Below are 20,761 nucleotides of genomic sequence, written 5' to 3' on the forward strand. Positions count from 1 at the left end.
ACTGAGGTCAGTTACTGTCTGTGAGCCTCTCTGTCCTCATACTATTTAAAAGGGCAGTAACGGTAACCACCTGTATAGCTCCCTTGTATTGCCTGAAAAGAACATAGCAGAGTAGACTCAAATTAATAAGTATCAGTGTCCTTAGTGTGCAAGGGACAGTGAATCTAAGGAGGAATTTATTCCTGTGTCAAAATGTTATTAAAATGCAGGCATATTTTAGAAACACTTAGACAAGGAACTCAGCCCCTCTATGGAATGCTTTGGGTGGGACTCACACGTTTTAGCTCCCTCACCCACCTCTGATCATGGCAGGAGTTGAGACGATGAGGAGCAGCATGCCATTACTGACGCTGGAAGTAACAGTGAAGGCAAGATGGGCATCCTGGAGCAGGGGACCCTAGATGTAGACTCTGAGGGGATCAACTCCTCACCATTGTTGATGGATCACCCTGTCTCTGCCCTGCTGTCCTCTAAGCAACTGAATGCTTGGCTTGCCAGAGGGTAAAAAACAAAAAACAGCTGTTGTCGAATTGATTTGACTCATGGCAACCCCATGTGTTTCAATGTAGAACTGCTCCATAGGGTTTTCAAGGCTGTGATCTTTTGGAAGTAGATAGCCAGGGCACCTGGGGGTGGATTTGAACCACCAATCTTTTGGTTAGTAGCCAAGTGCTTAACCATTTGCACTACCCAGAGACTCCTGTCACTGGGTAGTATTCATCAGTTCTAACCGCCGGCCTTAACTGTCCCCTCTCCTCTGGTTGGGGGGAAGCTGGGAAAGTTAGGTTGGGCACAACTGGACCTCCTTGTTACCGCCCAGAAGATTGCCTCCTGGGGACAATATTTATTTACATTATGATAAGAGATTGAGAAATACTTCTGACATTGATAGCAATGAATTATCAGATTATTTAGATTAAATGGTCATTCAGCATTGGATCAGGTTACTCTCTAGTCACGTTTATGAATATGTAAGTAAGCCCAGAAGAGAAGCAACACTGAACACAAGAAACGGGGGCTCAAATTGTAAGCACTGAGTTGCCTCCTCCATCACTATGTTCCCTCCCCTCTCTGTGGTTTCTCCACCTCTAGTTACCACGGCCTGTGTGGCTTTGTAAACCCTGGTGGCATACTGGTTAAGAGCTATGGCTACTAACCAAAAGGCTGGCTGTTTGAATACACCAGGAGCTCCTTGGAAACCCTATGGGGCAGTTCTACTCTGTCCTACAGGGTCACTATGAGTTGGATGGCAATGGGTTTGGGTTTTTTTTTTTTTTTGGTTTTTGTGTGCCTTTGCTGTGGACTAGAGTCTGTTGCCCAGTGACAACTGATTTTAAGGCAGCTATGCTGTGGGCTTTGCTCCTGGTTAGTACATTGATGGCAAAGCGTTGAATGACAGAGTAAACTAATTACTGTAAGTGATCTGAGGTCTTAACTTCTCCTTATCTGATCATTTACCATAAGTAATTCATAATGGATTTCAACATCACTTCTCCTTGGTAAATGAGGCTCTTCTTGCCTCTCACCTGCTGCCCTGTTGTTCACGGCATAAGGATCTGGTGACTTGATATGGACCTCATTAAGGAGTCATATCTCGGGTGCAAGTGTCCATACAATTTCCTAGTAAGAGGCAGCCAGGACTCTCTCTGGGCCCCTGGGAGTGGTAAGGCTTTATAACCTTTGTTGTTGTTGAAGTTAGCTGCTGTCGATTCCGACTCATGGCGACCACAGGTGTGCAGAGTAGAATTACTCCATAGGGTTTTCAAGCCTGCGACCTTTCAGAAGCAGAACCCCAGGCCTGTCGTCCAAGGTGACTCTGGATGTGTTCAAACCACCAACCATTTTGCTAGTAGTCGAGTGCTTAAATGTTTGTGCCACCCAGGGACTCCTTACACCCAAAACCCACTGCTGTTGAGTTGATTCCAACTCATAACGACCCCATAGGGTTTCCAAGGCTGAAAATCTCTACAGAAGCAGATTGCCACATCTTTCTCCCCAGGAGCCACCGGTGGTTTCGAACCACAGACCTTTCAGTTAGCAGCTGATCGCTTTAACCACTGCACCACCAGGGTGGGCTCCTTAGGCGCTTTTTAAACCCGCCACTCCCACAACTGCTTCCAGTAAATAACAAAAGGCTGTGGAAGTTGAAGAGGCTTGATACAGACAGACCTGGCCTCAAGTTCTGTCACTTAACTAGCTGGCTGGCACTGAGGAAGTCCTTGCACTTCTCTGATCCTCAGTGTCCCCTGGAAAATAGGAACATTGATGTATAATCCAGATGTTATATGGATTACCTGAGGGGGGTTATGTGAAGGCAGCACCTTGAGGACTGCCTAGAGCAGAGCACACACTCAGCAGATGGAAGCTTCCTACTTTCCTTCCTGCCCCCTTCCTTCACGCTGTCTGCCGTAGATGGTGACATGGCTCCTGTCCTCCTCTGGCTTTGGCCATCAGTGCCTGGGGTCAAGGAAGAGGTTGGAGGTGGAGGTGGTGGTGCTATTTTTCTTGATAAACACTCCTTGTTTTGTTGTTAGCATTTAGTTAGTGTCATGGATTGAATTGTGTCCCCCCAGAATATCTGTCAACTTGGCTGGGTCATGATTCCCAGTATTGTATGATTGTCTACCATTTTGTAATCTCATGTGATTTCCTTATGTGTTGTAAACTCTATCACTATGATATAATAAGATGGATTAGCAAAAGTTATACTGATGAGGTCTGCAAGATTAAATGGTGTCTTAAGCCAATTTCTTTTGACATATAAAAGAGAGAAGCGAGCAGAGAGACATGGGAACCTTATATCACCAAGAAAACAGTGCCGGGAGCAAAGAGTGTCCTCTGCACCCGAGGTTCCTGCTCTGAGTTGCTCCCAGACCGAGGGAAGACTGATGCATCACGAGAACTTTCCTTCTGACAGAGAGAGAAAGCATTCTCCTGGAGCTGATGCCCTGAATTTGGACTTGTAGCCTACTAGACAATGAAAGAATAAATTTCTCTTTGTTAGAGCCATCCACTTGTATTTCTGTTTTACCAGCCCTAGATGACTAAGACAGTTAGTTTCCAGGGTTCTGAAGAAGCTGATTTTGACAGTTTTTGCTGATGTTCTCCTTAGTTTTATGAATTTTTTGATATTGTACAGTCACTATGCTTTAGGCTAAGGCCTCAGTGGGTCACATTTGGCTCCTAGGAGAAGCCATAGACTGCCTCAGTCCTCCCTAAGTCCGCCAGGGCAATGGTACAAATTTCTATCGTGTCATTAAGGTATCACCTAGAAGAGAAACGAGTCTTGGTTCTGGTGGTTCTGGAGAGGAGAAGTAGATCCTGTAGGTGGGGATAGCATGAGGGTAGGTCCTAGTGTTATGTAAGATGGAAATTTTCTGTTGATTAGAAACGCTGGCCAATAAAATTGGCAGCCTCTCAAGGTTCAGTGTCTGTGTATTGAGGATCCTGTCAAGAGGATACAGGCATCTGGCAGTGGTTGGTCTAGATGACAGCTGGATCCCTTCCAATTATCCTGACGGAAGAGTAATGCCCATGGTGTTCAGTACAGTCGTATGGTGCTAAACGTTCACGATACGTTCTGTGAAATAGGATGTTCTGTGATTTGGACATCGTGTGAACACCATCTTACATACAGGTAGTTCCCAGGTTATGAAGGAGTTACATTCCTCAATCTGTCGTTAAGTTGAATGTGTATGTAAATTAGAAAAGTTAGGTACAATTCATACCTACTGTCAGTTAGTTAAACATTTGTCTTTGTGTATAGTGTATAATGTACCTTTCTATGCATGAAAATTAAAGATACACTTCCAGATATGCTAAAACATCTTTAACATAATACAGTAATAATAATAATAGTGTTTTAACGCACCGTAAAGTAGTGCCCGTTTATTTTTACAAACCATTGTATGTACCTCGATTTTTTTTTAATATAACAGGCTTTATGGGGTTGGTTCATAACTACAGGTTGTACATAAGTCAGATGTTCATAAGCCAGGGACTGTCTGTACTTAGCAAAGCTACATAGGATGCTATAGTGACCTGTATTGACTAAATAGGAGCGCACAGGAGCAGGCAGTGTTTCGTTGTGTTGCGCGTAGGGTCACTATGAGTTGGAACCAACTCAACAGCACCTAACAACAACCTAACAACATTGACTAAATAACCAAAATGTTGTACGCGTACAGTACTGCATTTCAGCTGATGTATCTGGCAAGGTAAATATATGGGTTAAGTAGGTTAATACTGTATAATAATACATTGTAAACTGCTACATCCCATTCTCCAATCAGGATTTCTAAACTCTATTATAACCTTATGGGACCACAGATGCATATGCGGTCAAACGTTACCCAAACGGATGTTATGCAGCACATGACTGTACACTTGTTTAGCTGACTAAATCAAACTGAAGAATATGTGGAATATATAAGGAACTCTTTAACCCAACAACAAAAGTACATATAACCCAAATACATATAACCTAAATGCATATAACTCAAATAAAAAATGGAAAAAGGACTTGAATAGACATTTCTCTAAGGAAGACATACAAATGAACATATTTGAAAAGATGCTCAGTATCATTAGTCATCAGGAAAATACAAATATAAATCACACTTCACACCTACTGGGATGGTTATAATAAAAAAGATGGACAATGACAAGTGGGTTGGGAATGCAAAACGGTTTTTGCAGTGCCTCAAAAATTTAAACATAAGAGTTCCTACGAACCAGTTGCCGTTGAGTCAGTTCTGACTCATGGGACCCCATGTGTGTCAGAGTAGAACTGTGCTCCATAGGATGTTCGATGGCTGATTTTTCAGAAGTAAATCACCAGGACCTTTTTCCAAGCTGCCTCTGGGTGGACTCGAACCTCCAACCTCTCAGCTGGCAGCCATCGCATTAACCCTTTGCTCTACTCAGGCACTCCCCACAATTGTACCCCTAGATATACCAAGAGAAGTGAAAACATATATCCACATAAAAACGTCAATGTTCATAGCGGCATTGTTCATAATGGCCAAAATGTGGAAACAACCCAAATGTCTATCAACTGATAAATGGATGAACCGAATATGGTATTCCATATAATGGAATATTATTCAGCCATAAAAAGGGAATGAAGTTCTGATACCTGCTATAGCATGTATTATGCTTAGCATAATCGAAAAGGTTATGCTAAGTGAAAGAAGCCAGGCTCAAAAGTCCATATGTTGTATGATTTCATTTATATGAAATGTCCAGAATAGGTAAATCCGTAGAGACAGAAATTAAATTAATGGTTGCTGAGGGATGTGGGGAGAGGGGAAGGGGTAGCGACTGCTAATGAGTATGGGATTTCTTTTCATGATGATGAAAATGTTCTGGAGTTGAATAGTGATGATCAATGCACTTTGGGAATGTACTAGTAACCACTAAATGCACACTTTAGAAGTGAACTTTATGAGAATTATATCTCAGTAAAGTTGTTATTTAAAAATGGTGACATACTTTATGATCCCATTTATATAATTTTCTTGAAGTAACAAAATTATAGAGCTGGAAAACAAATTGGTGGGTGTCAGGGATGAGGGATGAGGGGTGGGTGTAACTATAAAGGGGTAGCAAGGAAGATCATCATGGTGATGGAATAGTTCTGAGTCTTGACTGTGGTGGTGGTTACACCAATCTACACATGGGATACGACACAGAACTATACACATAAACCAAAAAAAAAAAAAAAAAACCCAAACCCATTGCTGTCAAGTCAATTCTGACTCATAGCAGCCCTATAGGACAGGGTAGAACTGCCCCATAGGGTTTCCAAGGCTGTGAATTTTTATGGAAGTAGACTTTCACATCTTTCTCCCATGGATCCGCTGGTGGGTTTGAACCATCGACCTTTCAGGTAGCAGCTGAGCACTTAACCACGGGGCCACCAAGGCTCTTGATTTTGATATTGTACTATAATTACATAAGATGTAACCAATGGGGAAACTGGGGAAGGGAAGCCAGGACCTGTCTGTACTATCTTGGTAACTTCCTGTTAATCTATGATTATTTCAAAATAAAAACTTTAAAAAGTAACCATCGGCTTAATTTATAAATAAATGATTATTTGTGGTCTTATATTAACATTATTTCCCTTGGTTAAAAAAACACTTCTAATTTATTTTTCTTTTCAATCTGTCAGCTTGATTACATAGTTGCAGCCAACATTCAATCAACATTGTAATGGTGATTTAAGTATTTTAATATGCTAAAGCTGCAAATGAAGATAAAGCTATCAGTCTAAATAGGAAGACACTCTGAAAATCTATGACCTAAGCAATCATTAGAAATCTGCTAATATCCAGAAATTAAATGTGTGTGTGTTTTCAAATTAAACTTTTGGTGTTTGGCTACAGTGGAGAGGTTATTTTCTAAACGCTTTCTTGCCCCCTGGGCTGCGCGTTTCCTGCCCGTTTGCTAGAGAGAGCAGACTTTTGTTGAGGCTTTTTTTTGTCTGCACCCATGGGTATTTCCAGGTGGCTAGCTTCTTTAGCACCCAGTCTGGGTTTATGTGAGGCAGAAAGAAAACCCAGGGAACTCACGACCATGTCATTCCTTGGATCCCAAGTTCTCTAGCCAGTATACCTTCTTTTCTCAGCCTTCCAGAGTTTTCTTATGTTTGTTCTATATATAATGTCCAGGGTTTTCACTTATGCTTAGCAGGGGAAATCAAGAAGAGTATGTCTATCCCATCTTTCCAGAATCAGAAGTTAAAGGTCTATTTTTATTGCCTGACTTTTCCATACCTTTTTGCTAGCTGGCACGAAGTATTTGCCCTTTATTTTATTAATGATTTTTCGTTCTTATTTTAAAAATATCTCTGCATCTGGAGAACTCCTTGAGCTAGAGAACTGGAACACCTCCTTGGACTCGTGGACTTACTCAGCCACAGCCCCGTCTTCCTGTAAGTCCTTCCTGTTATCCAAGATGGCGACAGCATAGGCCACAGCTCTTCGGGGCCCGGCATTTTCAGGCTGTGATATTTCATGACCTGAGAAGCTGAGACTCCTGTTCACAGTAGCCTACCATTGGCAATGGGCAGTCACACAGGACCAGAAATTTAATCCAATTCTGTTTTGTTTCTACCGAATAGTCACTGGGTATAATACATGGATGAGCTTTGTAACTAATTTTTGTGACCAAAAATACTCCCCCAAACTGTTAATTCTATAGAGTGAGCCTACTTAGTTAACTTATGCCAAAATGGGGCCAGCAGTAACATAGATTTTCCTAGTCTGTCACCACCTAACAAGGCATCTCTGGGAGCCACACAGAGCCACGAAGGGGGTCCTGGCAGGCACCCCACTTCTTGCTTTTTAAAGAAAACTTCTCGTATCTTGGTGTGGAGGAAGACTCTGCAGGTCACTGTTCTTGTTGTTAGCGGCTGTGGGGTCAGTCCCTGACTCACGGCGACCCCATGCACAACGGAATGAAACACTGCCCAGTCCTGCTCCATCTTCACGATCAGTGTGGGTCGGACTGCTGTGATCCGCAGGGTTTTCACTGGCTGATTCCGGAAGTAGATCACCAAGCCTTTCTCCCCAGTCTGTCTCAGCCTGGAAGCTCTGCTGAAACCTGTTCAGCATCCCAGCAGCACGCAAGCCTCCACTGACGGCTAGGTGGTGGCTGCACACGAGGTGCGTTGGTCAGGAATGGAACCCAGGTCTCCTGCATGGAAGGCAAGAATCTACCACTGAACTGTCAGTTGTACCCACTGACTATCCAACAGAAAAACAAAAAAGAAAGAAAGGTGGATTAAATTCCCAGTATTTTACTATGCAGATGTATCAGCAGGCCCCCTTCTCTATCTGGCACTGTCACAATGCATTCAGGATCCTTTTGTCTGCCAGGAAAGACAGATAGTCTGTTTCTCCTACATTTTGGAGGCACCCACCGCCATCCTAAAGAGACAACCCCGAGCACAGACGGAAATAACCAGGACAAAAAGGCAGGAGAATGAAAACACTCTTTATTCCTTCCTCCCAAATGGGTCAAGGGGAAAGGCATTTTGGGGTTGAAAGGCAGGCGCACCGGATTGGATAAACGCTTCTACAAAGCAGAATTATAAAATCCAGAAAATAAAATCAAAGCAGGCAGGCACAGCATGTGTCTTGGGGGCACTTGCTGTGGTTTGCAGAATGAGCCCAAAGAATGGGCGCAAAGAATTTGTAACCCACTTTTACTCCGGCGGGGAGCACTGACCCTAGACCCTGATTCTCATCACACCGGCAAGTGAAGCCAAATCCATGTCCCTTCTCTGCGGGACCGAAAGAGGAGGTGACTGTGGGGGTGGGATACGAATCTATTCACTTCTCTACTAGAGAAAGATTAACAGGTCTGTGAAAGCACTCAGATTACAGGGAAAGCCTTGTTTGTTGTACTGGTGCGACAATAAGCACCACCTAGAGCCCCGGAGCTGGCTCGGGCATTTCGGGAGAGCTGCCGAGCGCACGCCCACGGCAGAAGCGCAGTATGGAGTGAGCCTGGCCAAGGGGAGGTCTGCACCCAGGGCTGGCCGTTTCTAGAGGAAACTACCTCTCACCCTTTGACTTCTGGTCAGGAGCTGGCCTGTGCTTGCCACAGCCCCCTCAGCAGCGTTTAGCACCGTCAGGAAAAGAAGACAGCAGGGCCCGCCCTGTCTCGAGCAAGAATGCCCACTGTGGATGACATTCTAGAGCACATCGGGGAGTTTCACTTTTTCCAGAAGCAAACGTTCTTTCTCTTAGCCCTGCTCTCTGCTTCCTTCACCCCCATCTACGTGGGCATCGTCTTCCTGGGTTTCACCCCTGACCACCGATGCCGGTGCCCTGGGGTGGCCGAGCTGAGCCAGCGGTGCGGCTGGAGCCGGGATGAGGAGCTGAACTACACGGTGCCCGGGCTGGGGGCTGCTGGTGATGCCTACACCCGCCAGTGCCTCAGGTACGAGGTGGACTGGAACCAGAGCACCCTCGGCTGCGTGGACCCGCTGGCCAGCCTGGCAGTCAACAGGAGCCAGTTGCCGCTGGGCCCCTGTGGGCATGGCTGGGTGTACGACACGCCTGGTTCCTCCATTGTGACCGAGGTGAGTGAGCCCCACGTAGATGCTCAGGACATAGCATGAGAGAGCAATGACAGAGCTTTGCTTAAGGAAGACACCAGGGACACCCCCTTCTCATGCCTGTGCCCCGACATACTCTTTGGACTCAATGCATCTCACAGAATCCTAGTTTCCAAATGAACAAAGCAGCTTCTTATTTGTCTAGATTAGCAAAGACTGAACAAATTCTAACAGTAATGTTTCTAGTTTATGCAAGTCTCAATGGTAAGGAAAAACCAAAGCCTATCAGAACTCCTAGAAATAATGCCAGGAAAGGGAATAGTCCCAGGTGTCCCATTTTTCCGGAACCCCTACCTCTCCCTCCATTTTCCCATCATGCAGATGGACACCTGAACTTAGGGAATTCACCTGAACTCTGCCTTACTGTGATACAATGAGCTTTCCTTTCCATGGCTATTTCTTCCCCTCTTTAATTAGCTCAGAGTGTCCATATAAAACCCTTTGCGGTTGGAGATTATGCTATGGTACAATTTTGATTAAAAATACACTCAACATTTAAATTTAATTGCAAATTCTCACTATCGATACAGACAAAGCAAAAATTGCAGACTTGCTTTTGCAAAATGGGGGCATGAAATTATCTGAGAATACTGAGGAGGCCAGTTGCCTGGTTTAATTTTAAAACAACTGCTCAGATAATGTGAAGATATTCTATATGGCCAGACGTTTCTGGACAGAAGTGTATTTTTACGGATCTAAAGTGGTTGAATAGTTACCTGAAATGTGGAGGATCTAAATGTTTCGTACTATAAACTTTATTTACCAGGGCTTACAGCGTGGTTAATCTCATCCTATCACATAGAGATGAGAAAACCGAGGCCCAGGGCAAAGCAAAGTGTCACTCAAGGCCACAGAGAGAGTGAGTTAGCAGAGTTAGCCCTAGAAGCCCGGTCTCCTGACTTGCAGGCCAGCACCTGTTCATCCTGTGCCTCGTAATCCAAATGACAGCAAATGCTGAGGAGCCCAGCTTCCGAACGGCAGTATGGCATTTCCACACATCTACTTGCCTCTGTGTATTAAAATCAGAAAGCGAAACATGGTCTCATCTATAAATGGAGTAATTACCCAATTTCAGTTCATTTAGCCAGCACTACAGTTGACCTAATGACACACTCCAGGATGGAGTGCTGAGCAGATGGTAGGGCAAATCTCTTGGAAGGGCAAAGAAACTCAACACAGTAGGAAAATGGTTGGTTGTTTGCCCCTCAGCCACATTAATTCAATTCAGGTAAGAGTTCATGAGGGTCTGGGCTGAGCTGTGTCCAGCAGGATCCTAACAGGATGTTGGTTTCTTTCTTTTCTGACTTGGAACACACACCTGAGCAGTTTAACCTCGTATGCTCCCACTCCTGGATGCTGGATCTGTTTCAGTCCGCAGTGAATGTAGGATTTTTTATCGGGTCCCTGGGGATCGGCTACGTAGCAGACAGGTAAGTGTGCGCAAATGTGCTGGAATTGGAACAGTCCCACAGATCTGGAAAACACCTGCCCCTGCTTGGAGGACATACTTCCCCAAAGTTTGTAGACCACAATTTCCTGGCCTTAAAGTAGGTCGTCTTTACAATCTTGCGTTTTTTCTGCTGCCTCGATAGTAATGATGTTATTAGTTACTGTCGAGTCAAATCCGATTCATGGCCCCCTTACGTACAAACAGAATGAAACGTTGCCCAGTCCTGCGCCATCTTCATGATCATTGGTATGTTTGAGTCCATTGTTGCAGCTCTTGTGTCAATTCATCTTACTGAGAGTTTCCCTCATTTTTGCTAACCTTCTACTTTACCAAACATGATGTCTTTTTCTAGCAATCGGTCTTTCCTGATGATGTGTCCAAAGCAAGTGAGTCAAAGTCTCACCATCCTCACTTCTAAGGAATATTCTGGTTGTATTTCTTCTAAGACCGATTCGTTTGTTCTTTTGGCAGTCCATGGTATGTTCGATGTTGTTCACCAACACGAGTTTGAGCGCATCAATTCTTCTTCTGCCTGCCTTCTTCATTATCTAACTTTTGCAAGACAGTAATGACTGATATCTTTATTTTCAAACTCTCAGGGCTCGTGGAAGGATGTTGCAGCATTAGGCAGCAAATTTTCCCTGTGGGCTATCTAGAAGCTTAGGGTTAGAAGGGAGAGTAAGAGATGCTTTACTCCCTTTTATAATTCCCAGTTCATTCTTTGGCCTCACTGCCATGCACCTGGTCATGACCTTTCAGTGGCTCTGAGCACCGTTCCAGCCTGTTTGCCTCTCAGATCCTGGGAGCCAGCAGCCCCAGGCCCACTTCTGAGCTCCCTTCTCTGGCTCACCTTGTTGTTGTTGTGTGCCGTTGAATCGATTCTGACTCAAACCAAAAACCAAGCCCGTTGCCATGGAGTTGATTCCAACTCATAGTGACTTTCTATGACAGAGTAGAGCTGCCCCACAGGGTTTCCTAGGCTGTAATCTTTACGGGAACAGAGTGCCAGGTCTTTCTCCCGCAGAGTGGCTGGTGGGTTCAAACTGCTGACCTTTCAGTTAGCAACTGAGCGCTTAACCATCGTGCCACCAGGGTTCCTTCTGTCTCACCTTAGCCCACTGGATTGCAGGCTTCCTAGACTGGGTCCCTGGGCCAGGTCTAACTGTAAGCAAGGAGCCTAGGATATAATTTGGTGAAAGGGGACAGAGTCTGTTACGAGAGATGTGGCCATCCACCTCCATAGTGTCAGGAAGGGAAATGAGAGAGGCGTCTCCATGTGGGACATGTAGTAGATGGTCTTCCCATGTGGCTCCTTGTCTTCAAGAGGACTGGTACTCCGTGATTCCTACTATGCAATATCGCTCTGTATTTTCTTTGTCCATCATTTTGGAATCCCACATGCATTGTACTGAAGGTTCCTCATAGACATGTATCTTTACTCTCTTGATGGCCAATTAGATATTGTTAGAGATTCTCCAAAGGGAAGGGAACAGAAAACGTTGCTTTATACTTGATAAGCACTTTAGATAATTTTACCAAGAGGGCAAATTGTTTAGTACTAATGATCAAAAAAAATGAAAAACCAAAACAGTTGCCCTCAAATCAGTTCCAACTCATGGCAACTTCATGTTGTGTCAGAATAGAACTGTGTTCCGTAGGGTTTTCAGTGGTTGATTTTGGGGAAGCAGATCACCAGGCCTTTCTTCTGAGGCAACTCTGTGTGGACTTGAATCGCCAAACTTTCAGTTAGCAGCCAAGTGTGTAAACTGTTTGCACCACCCGCCAAACCAAAAACCAAACTCATTGCTGTTGAGTCGATTCCGATTCACAGTGACTCTACAGCACAGAGTAGGGTTTCCAAGGCTGTGATTTTTACAGAAGCAGACTGCCACATCTTTCTCCCTCGAAGCAGCTGGTGGGTTCAAATCACCAATCTTTCAGTTGGCAGCGGAGTGCGTTAAACACTTGCACCACCCAGGGACTCCTATACTAATACTACCCATCGTTTACTGAGTGTTTTGCACGTGCCGGGCACTCTGCTCCACGGTTTGGACAGCATTATCCTCTTTGATCATCGGTCACCTTGTGAGGTAGGGACCCAATATCAAAGGGGGGAAGCAAGCTCAGAGGGGGTGGTCACCAGCCATGGCTACTAGACAGTGGCTGGCATCTGACGCCAGGTCGGGCTGACTCCAAAGATGTACTTTTCCCTACAGGGACTCACTGCTTCTAGCACATTCCACTGTAACACATAACAAGGAAGCCGACTTAGCTAACAGTTTTGAGAGCCCTGGTTATGATAAAAGCTCACAGTTTAAAAACTGAATTTGCTAGTTGCTTTTTCCTCAACTGAGGTATTAGACAGAACTCGAGTTTTGACTAGACCACACGCTGATGTTCCTCACATACATGGTAAGGGGCCCATCGTTTGCTCCCACCATGCTCCTGCTGCTCCCCACCCACAGGAAGCTGAGCAGACATGCCCACTGGCTGGGCCATTGGTCTGGGGGCACGATGGTGGCTTACTTTCTTAGAGTCCCAAGCAGCACATTCAGAAAGGAGTTCCTTTCCCTTTTAAAATTGCAAAAGGAATAACTATATTAATGGCAGCTCTATCCCCTGCCTGAAATGCAAATCTGCTTTGGTAATTATTTCACCAGGGACTATCTGAGTGTCCTAGCCTAGGAGACAGATAGGGCAGTCACAGTGGGCGTGGATCAATGACACTGAAGGCATGAGTATTTTAATCCATTTGTAATGTGTGTATGTAGTTTTTAATCCCTCTCAAACAGTTAATGCACTCAGCTGCTAACAGAAAGATTCGAGTTTCTAGTCCATCTAGAGGCCCCTCAGAAGAAAGGCTTGGTGATCTACTTCCAAAACAATCAACCACTGAAAACCCTGTGGAACACAGTTCTACAGGGGGTCGCCATGAGTGGGAATTGACTCAATGGAAGTTGGTGGTGGTGATGGTGATATATATATATATGTATATATGTATAAAAAAACAAACAAACCCATTGCCATTGAGTTGATTCTGACTCATAGTGACCCTATAGGACAGAGTAGAACCACCCCATAGGGTTTCCAAGGAGCACCTGGTGGATTTGAACTGCCGACCTTTTGGTTAGCAGCTGAACTCTTAACCACTATGCCACCAGGGTTTCCAATGCATATGTATATGTATATAATGTTTAACTCTGCAATAAATGGTAAATAAGCTTTATTCTTGTAGCCCTCCCAACCCTCCCCAACTATATCTATGATATAGATAAACTTGAACATATAAGTAAATATTAAATATAAATAGAATATTTTCTCTGATTATATCGTCAGGCTGGATTAAAACTTGCTAAACTGTTAAAGGAGCCCTGGTGGCGCAGTGGTTAAGAGCTTAGGCTGCTAACCAAAAGGTTGGCAGTTTGAATCCATGAGCTGCTCCTTGGAAACCCTATGGAGCAGTTCTACTCTGTCCTATAGGGTCGCTATGAGTCGGAATTGACTCAACGGCTACGGGTTTGGTTTTTGGTCAACTGTTAAAGATGGCGGGCAGTGGCCTACCGTGCCCCACCCTCGGCGTGTCTACATTGCTGCAGGGGCCTGGCCGCCGGGGCGGCAGGAGGTAGGCAGGATAATAAGCAAGGGGCTGGCCATGCAGCACTCCCACCATCACACCAAGTTCCTATCTGCTCAGCCTCCCTGTCAGGGCTGCTTGGGAAACTTCCTATGGGTGGCTTGTGAGGTGAAGAGGAAGGTCCTTCCTTTTCAGTTTTATTGCTGCAGAATTGAGGCTGACTCGCTGGAGATGACCCAGGAGGTCAGGAAAGATACTTTAACAATGGGAGGGAGGGCCAGAGCCGAGGCTGCGCTCACTGGCTGGCCAGCGGGCTCCTGGCTCCCTCCCTCCCTGTAAGGGGCAGATACTGACTCAGCTAGCTAGAGAGGTGCTGGCAAAGGGGGGATGAGCCTCAGACCACAGTAACTGAATTAATTATTCTCATCCCACTCAAAGAGTAGGAGACCTGTTAAAATTCTCAACCGACAGTGCATTCCTGCATTATAATCCCTGTCAATTATCCACCTTCTTGAATGACTTCATTACTTTGTTCCTATTGTTGAAATCTCATATGTGAAGTGATTACTCATGATTCTTCCCCCAAAAGGCTGTATACACACATGGAGTTGTTTTTCTTAAACTGTCTGAAGTTTGGGTGGTTTTCTCCCCTTGTTTTGTTCTGTCTTCAGATGTGTGTAAGAGCATGAAAACTGAGCTAGAACAACAATCGCCATAGGGTTCAAAGAAAATAGGCGATTTATCTTCTGCATACCTAATGCCTCCTTCTGAACAATTTTCTGATTTTATACACTGGGACAAGAATGTCATGGAGCCCCGTTTTATGTTATGGATCAAATTAACACTAAATAAAACAGATTTGTTTCTATGAAGAATTTTTTAAATATGCCCTAACAGCTGGTTAGTGTGTCTATTAGAACAAAATCAGGAGGGCATTATGAAAAAGTGGTAAATGAAAAGTATTGAGTCTTACACCAGGTTAACTTTGGAATGTCAGCTTTGCAAAAGGGAGGGAGGGAGGGAGAGAGAGAGGAAGGGTCAAGTATTGGAGAAAAATAAATCTTTTATAAAATGTCTAACTTATTTCGTCTCCTCCTAAAGAAGGATTTAGATGTCCCCTAACAAAATAGTAACACCTCACCAATTCCGAGTTTTTTAGTCTAATGTTGGGTAATTATTAGTGCTGTGTTTAGTGGCATGCTTGTGAATGTTTAACCGCCCGTCCTCTGAGGGAAAGTGCTCTCATGTGTATCGTTTGCTGATTTCCAGAGTATAAGTGCTCTTACTGCGGTTAATTTCAAGCTACCAAAATGAGGTCACTGAACACAGAGTTGGTTAGAGATGTGCAACAATATATAGCATTTCCACCATCCAGAGACAATATACCAAATAACTGCAAGAGCATAGATAACAGTCAATATAGTCAAATAATTAGGGAGCAATAAGTTTTGCATATTTATTACCTTTTTAAAATAATTTATTTTATTGTTGTTGTTAGTTGCCATTGAGTTGGCTCCAACTCACAGCAACTTTATGTACAACAGACCGCTATGTTGCCCAGTCCTACACCATCTTCATGATGTTTGAGTCCACTGATGTGGTCATAGCATTGTAGTGCCTTCCAACCTAGGGGGGGTCATCTTCCAGCACTACATTGGACAGTATTCTAATGTGATCCATAAGATTTTTATTGGGTAATGTCCGAAGTAGATCACCAGACCTTTCTTCCTAGTCTGTCTTAGTCTGGAAGCCCCACTGAAACCTGTCCACAATGGGTGACTCTACCTTTTCTTTTTTTAACTTTTTTCTTTTTTTAACCTTTCCTCCTTTTCTTTCTCCCTCCCACCTAGCCTCGTACTCCACCTGTATCCCTTGCCACCAGGCCATGCCACTCCTCCTTGGCTAGAGAGCCACCAGTCTGCCACCAGCCTAGGTTCACCCTACCCCCATCCAACAGCTTCTGCCACGCCATTTTTTGCCTTGCTTTCCTCTTCCCATCTAGCCCTGTACACCACCTGTACTCCTTCCCACCGGGCCATACTGCACCACTGTGGGTAGAGAGCCACCAGCCTGCTGCCACCCCGGGTCCCACTCGTTGGTTCCCACCATGTTATTTATCCCCTTTCTTCTTTTTCTTTCTCCCCCCAGCCCTGTACTCCACCTCTACCCTTCCCACCAGGCCACACTGCACCGCTGCTTCTAGAGAGGCACCAGCCTGTCACCAGCCCGGGTCCACATTGCCCCCACCTGCTGACTTCTGCTGTGCCATTTTTTCTCCTTTTTCCTTTTCTTTCTCCCTCTCGCCTAGCTCCGTACACCACCTCCTCCCTGCCTGCCGGGCCGTGCTACACTACTGTGGATAGAGAGCCCCTGGCCCACCACTTTCTACGTCACACTTAGCGCCATATGCCACATCCCTGCCCTTCCCACCAGCCCCTAGGTCCACTGCTCCCCTAGGCTATCATTATTTTCTTTCTCTCTCTTTTTTCTTCTTTCTTTCCCCCACCTATCCCTGAACACCACCACCCCTTTCTGCCGGCCCTCATCATGTCACCACAGCTAGAGTGTCCTTGGCTCCAGCCCACCACCACAGTAGACCTGCACTGCCCACTTTACCAGCTGCTTAACAGTGGGCAGCAAGCCCATAGCACTCTCAGTCCAACCCCCTCACCTATCTGGTGAGAGGCTGTGAAAGCTCCCACACGGCTGGACTAACATTCTAAGGCCCACCCACTCCACCCTCTGCCACCTCAACAAATCAGTGTACAGCAAAGCTGGCTTGCCTGCCTGCTGCTGCCCTGCTCACTCAGGCAAGGTGATGAGAGCTATAGTGCCCACAGATGAGCAAGCAGCAAAGTACACCTGGCCCACCTGCCCTGACATATCAAAAATACCCAAAGAAGCAGAATGAAACAAACAAACATATAATCAATAAGTAAAGAAAATAATACCTTAATTTCTCATAGACAGCAGACAATATCAAAACATATTAAAAAGCAGGACAAGATGGCTCCAGCAAGTGACCAAAATAAAAAATCAGATGATCTTCTGGTAGAAAAAGACACTGGAACTCTCTGACATGGAATTCAAAAGACTAATATTTAGGGCTCTCTAGGAGATTAGGAAAGAGATCAAGGAAAACACAGAAACAAGGAAATAGTAGACAAAATCATGGAAAACACATATATAACCAATGAAAACATAGCCAAAATCAAGGAAAACACAGACAAAGCAATAAAAGAATTTAGGAAAATAATACAAGAACAAAATGTCAAAATAAATGAACAATTAGAAATCATGCAAAATCAGCAACTAGAAATCCAAAACACAAACGAAATTTCAGAAATGGACAACTCAACAAAAGGTTTTAGAGCAAATTTGGAACAATGGAAGACAGAATCAGCAAGATTGAAGACAAATGCACAGAACCACTTTGTATGAGGAAAAATCGGAGAAAAAAATGAAGAAAATCTAAGAATTATGTGGGACACAATAAAGAGCAAAAACTTGCATATGATCAGAGTTCCAGACAAAGGGAGAAGATGGAAAACACTGAGAATATTGTTGAAGATTTGCTGGCAGAAAATTTCCCTAATATAAGGAAAGATGAAAAGCTGTCCATCCAAGAAGCCCAACAAACTTCATATAGGATAGACCCCAAAAGAAAGTCACCAAGACATATCATAATCACATCTGCCAAAACCAATCACAAAGAAAGAATCCTGAGAGTAGCTCAAGAAAAATGAAAATCCACTTACAAATGGGAAACAATAAGACTAAGCTCTGATTACTGAGCAGAAACTACGCAGGCAAGAAGGCAATGGGATGACATGTATAAAACTTTGAAAGGAAAAAACTGCCAACCAAGAATAATATATCCTTCAAAACTCTGTCTCAAATACAATGGCGAAATTAGGACATTTGCAGATAAACAGAAATTAAGGGAATTCATAAAAAACCAAACCAAACTTACAAGAAATATTAAAGGAAGTCTTTTGGTTAGAGAACCAACAATATCAGATGTCTTAGGCTGGGTTCTCTAGAGAAGCAAAACCAGTAAAGTGTATAAATATATATATAGAAAGAGATTATATCAAGGAAACAGCTCACGCAATTGTAGAGGCTAGAACATCCCAAGTCCGTGGATCAGGGTAGAGGCCTCTCCCAAGTCACACAGCTGCAGAAGCTGGCAAGCACAAGATCGGAAGGTCGGAGAGCAGGGCTCCCACTCACAGGCTGCAAAGATCAGCGAATCCCAGGTTCGGCAGATAAGCTGACAGCTCAGGTCCCAAGAACGGGAGAAGAGACGACAGGAAGCAGCTGCAGGATCCAGAGACAGCAAAAAGCCAGAACGCCTGCTTATATTCAGATGTGGGCCACACCCCCAAGGAGACTCCCTTTCATCTGATTGGCTACTCACAGTATATTCAATCATGGGAGTGATTACATTAAAACACTGAGAATCATGGCCCAGCCAAGTTGACATACAATCCTAACCATCACATCAGACACCAACCAGAGTCTAGACACAAGACAGCATTGGCCAGACACCAACCGAGGTAAAGAACTCTCAATAATAAAACTAAGCTAAAAACTTAAAACAGGGAAAAAGAGACGTCAATCTGTAAATGATGACAATGTCAAAACAATAAAAGGGGGAATACATGGTGTAGGTAGAAAACTTCAAATGGAGAGGAAGTCAAGGCTGTATCAAGTAATAAAAGACTGGTTCAAACTTAGGAAGATCGGATAAATTTCAAGGTAACCACAAAGAAAGTTAACAAATCTACTCATCAGAATACAAAAGAAGGAAAACATAAAGTCTCAGTAAACACAAAATCTCACTAACAAAAGAAAAGAAAACAAATCCACAAACAAAAAGAACTCAGCACAGGAAAGTAAGAGGAACAAACAAAAAAAAAAAAGCACAACAATATGACAGCAACAAACTGATACCTATTGATAGTCACACTGAATATAAATGGCTTAAATGCACCTATAAAGAGACATAGAGTGGCAGAATGGATAAAAAAGCACCAGCCAGCAATATGCTGTCTACAAGAGACACATCTTAGACACAAAGACATAAATATATTAAAAATCAAAGGATGGAAGAAAATATATCAAGCAAACAGTAACCTAAAATGGCAGAAGTGGCAATACTAATCTCAGGTAAAATAGACTGTAAGGCAAAATTAATCATAAAAGACAAGGAAGGACATTATATAATGATTAAAGGGACAATCCACTGAGAAGACATAACCCTTAATCAATATCTATGCACCTGTCTTAGTCGTCTAGTGCTGCTATAACAGAAATAACCACAAGTGGATGGTTTTAACAAAGAGAGGTTTATTCTCTCACTGTCCAGTAGGCTAAGTCCAAATTCAAGGCATCAGCTCCAGGGGAAGTCTTTCTCTTTCTGTCAGCTCTGGAGAAAGGTCTTTGTCAGTCTTTCTTTGGTCTGGGAGATTCTCTGCACAGGAACCTCAGGTCCAAAGGATGTGCTTTTCTCCCGGCACTGCTTTCTTGGTGGTATGAGGTTCCCATGTGTCTCTGCTCGCTTCTCTCTTTTATATCTCAAAAGAGATTGGATTAAGACACTATCCAATCTTGTAGACCTCATCAGTATAACCTTACCATAGTGACAGAGTTTACAACACATAAGGAAAGTGCATATAACCGCATCATAGTGACAGAGTTTACAACACATAAGGCAATCACATATAACCTCATCATAATGATAGAGTTTACAACACATAAGGAAATCACATCAGAATTGTACAATCTTACAATACTGGGAAACATGACCCAGCCAAGTTGACGGAAATTTTTGGGGGACACAATTCAATCTATGACAGCACCCAACAACAGGGCTCCAAAATACATAAAACAAACCCTAACAGCACTGAAAAGAGAAATAGACAGTTCCATAATAGTAGGAGACTTCAACACACCACTCTCAGTAAAGGACAGAACATCTAGAAAGAAACTCAACAAAGATACAGAAGATCTAAAGGCCAAAATCAACCAACTTGACCTCATAGACATATATAGAATACTCCACCCAACAGCAGCAAAGTATATATTCTTTTCCAACTCACATGGACCTTTCTCCAAAATAGACTACATTTTAGGCCACAAATCAACCCTCAAAAATTCCAAAAAATCAAAATAATACAAAGCATTCTTTCTGATAACAATGTCATAAAAGTATAAATCAATAACAGAAGAGCAAAGAAAAAAAAATACATGGAAACTAGACAGCACCATGCTTAAAAACAACTGAGTAATAGAAGAAATCAAAGAGGAAATTAAAAAATAACTAGAATTAAATGAGAATGAAAATACATCATACCAAAACCTTTGGGACAAACAAAGGCAGTGCTCAGAGGTCAATTTATTGTAAATGCACACATCAAAAGGAACGCTGGTGGCACAGTGTTAAGAGCTACAGCTGCTAACCAAAAGATCAGTAGTTTGAATCTACCAGTCACTCCTTGGAAACCCTATGGATAAGTTCTATTCTGTCCTATAGGGTCGCTATGAGTTGGAATCAACTCGACAGCAACAGGTTTTTTCTTTTTTTTTTTTTTTTAACAGGTGA

General features: G+C 43.6%; 1 protein-coding gene across 1 annotated transcript in view; it reads left to right on the forward strand.

Annotated features, from left to right (window-relative positions):
- The first annotated feature begins 8,683 nt into the window (after positions 1-8,683).
- The window catches only part of SLC22A2 (solute carrier family 22 member 2), a 43,396-nt gene continuing 31,318 nt past the window's right edge, over positions 8,684-20,761 (forward strand). The window contains exons 1-2 of the mRNA XM_012554971.2: positions 8,684-9,094; positions 10,457-10,560. Coding sequence (XP_012410425.2) covers positions 8,684-9,094; positions 10,457-10,560 — 515 coding nt within the window. The remainder of the gene's footprint in view (positions 9,095-10,456; positions 10,561-20,761) is intronic.

This window comes from Trichechus manatus, unplaced genomic scaffold (genome assembly GCF_000243295.1).
Source record: "Trichechus manatus latirostris isolate Lorelei unplaced genomic scaffold, TriManLat1.0 scaffold00002, whole genome shotgun sequence".
NCBI lineage: Eukaryota > Metazoa > Chordata > Mammalia > Sirenia > Trichechidae > Trichechus > Trichechus manatus.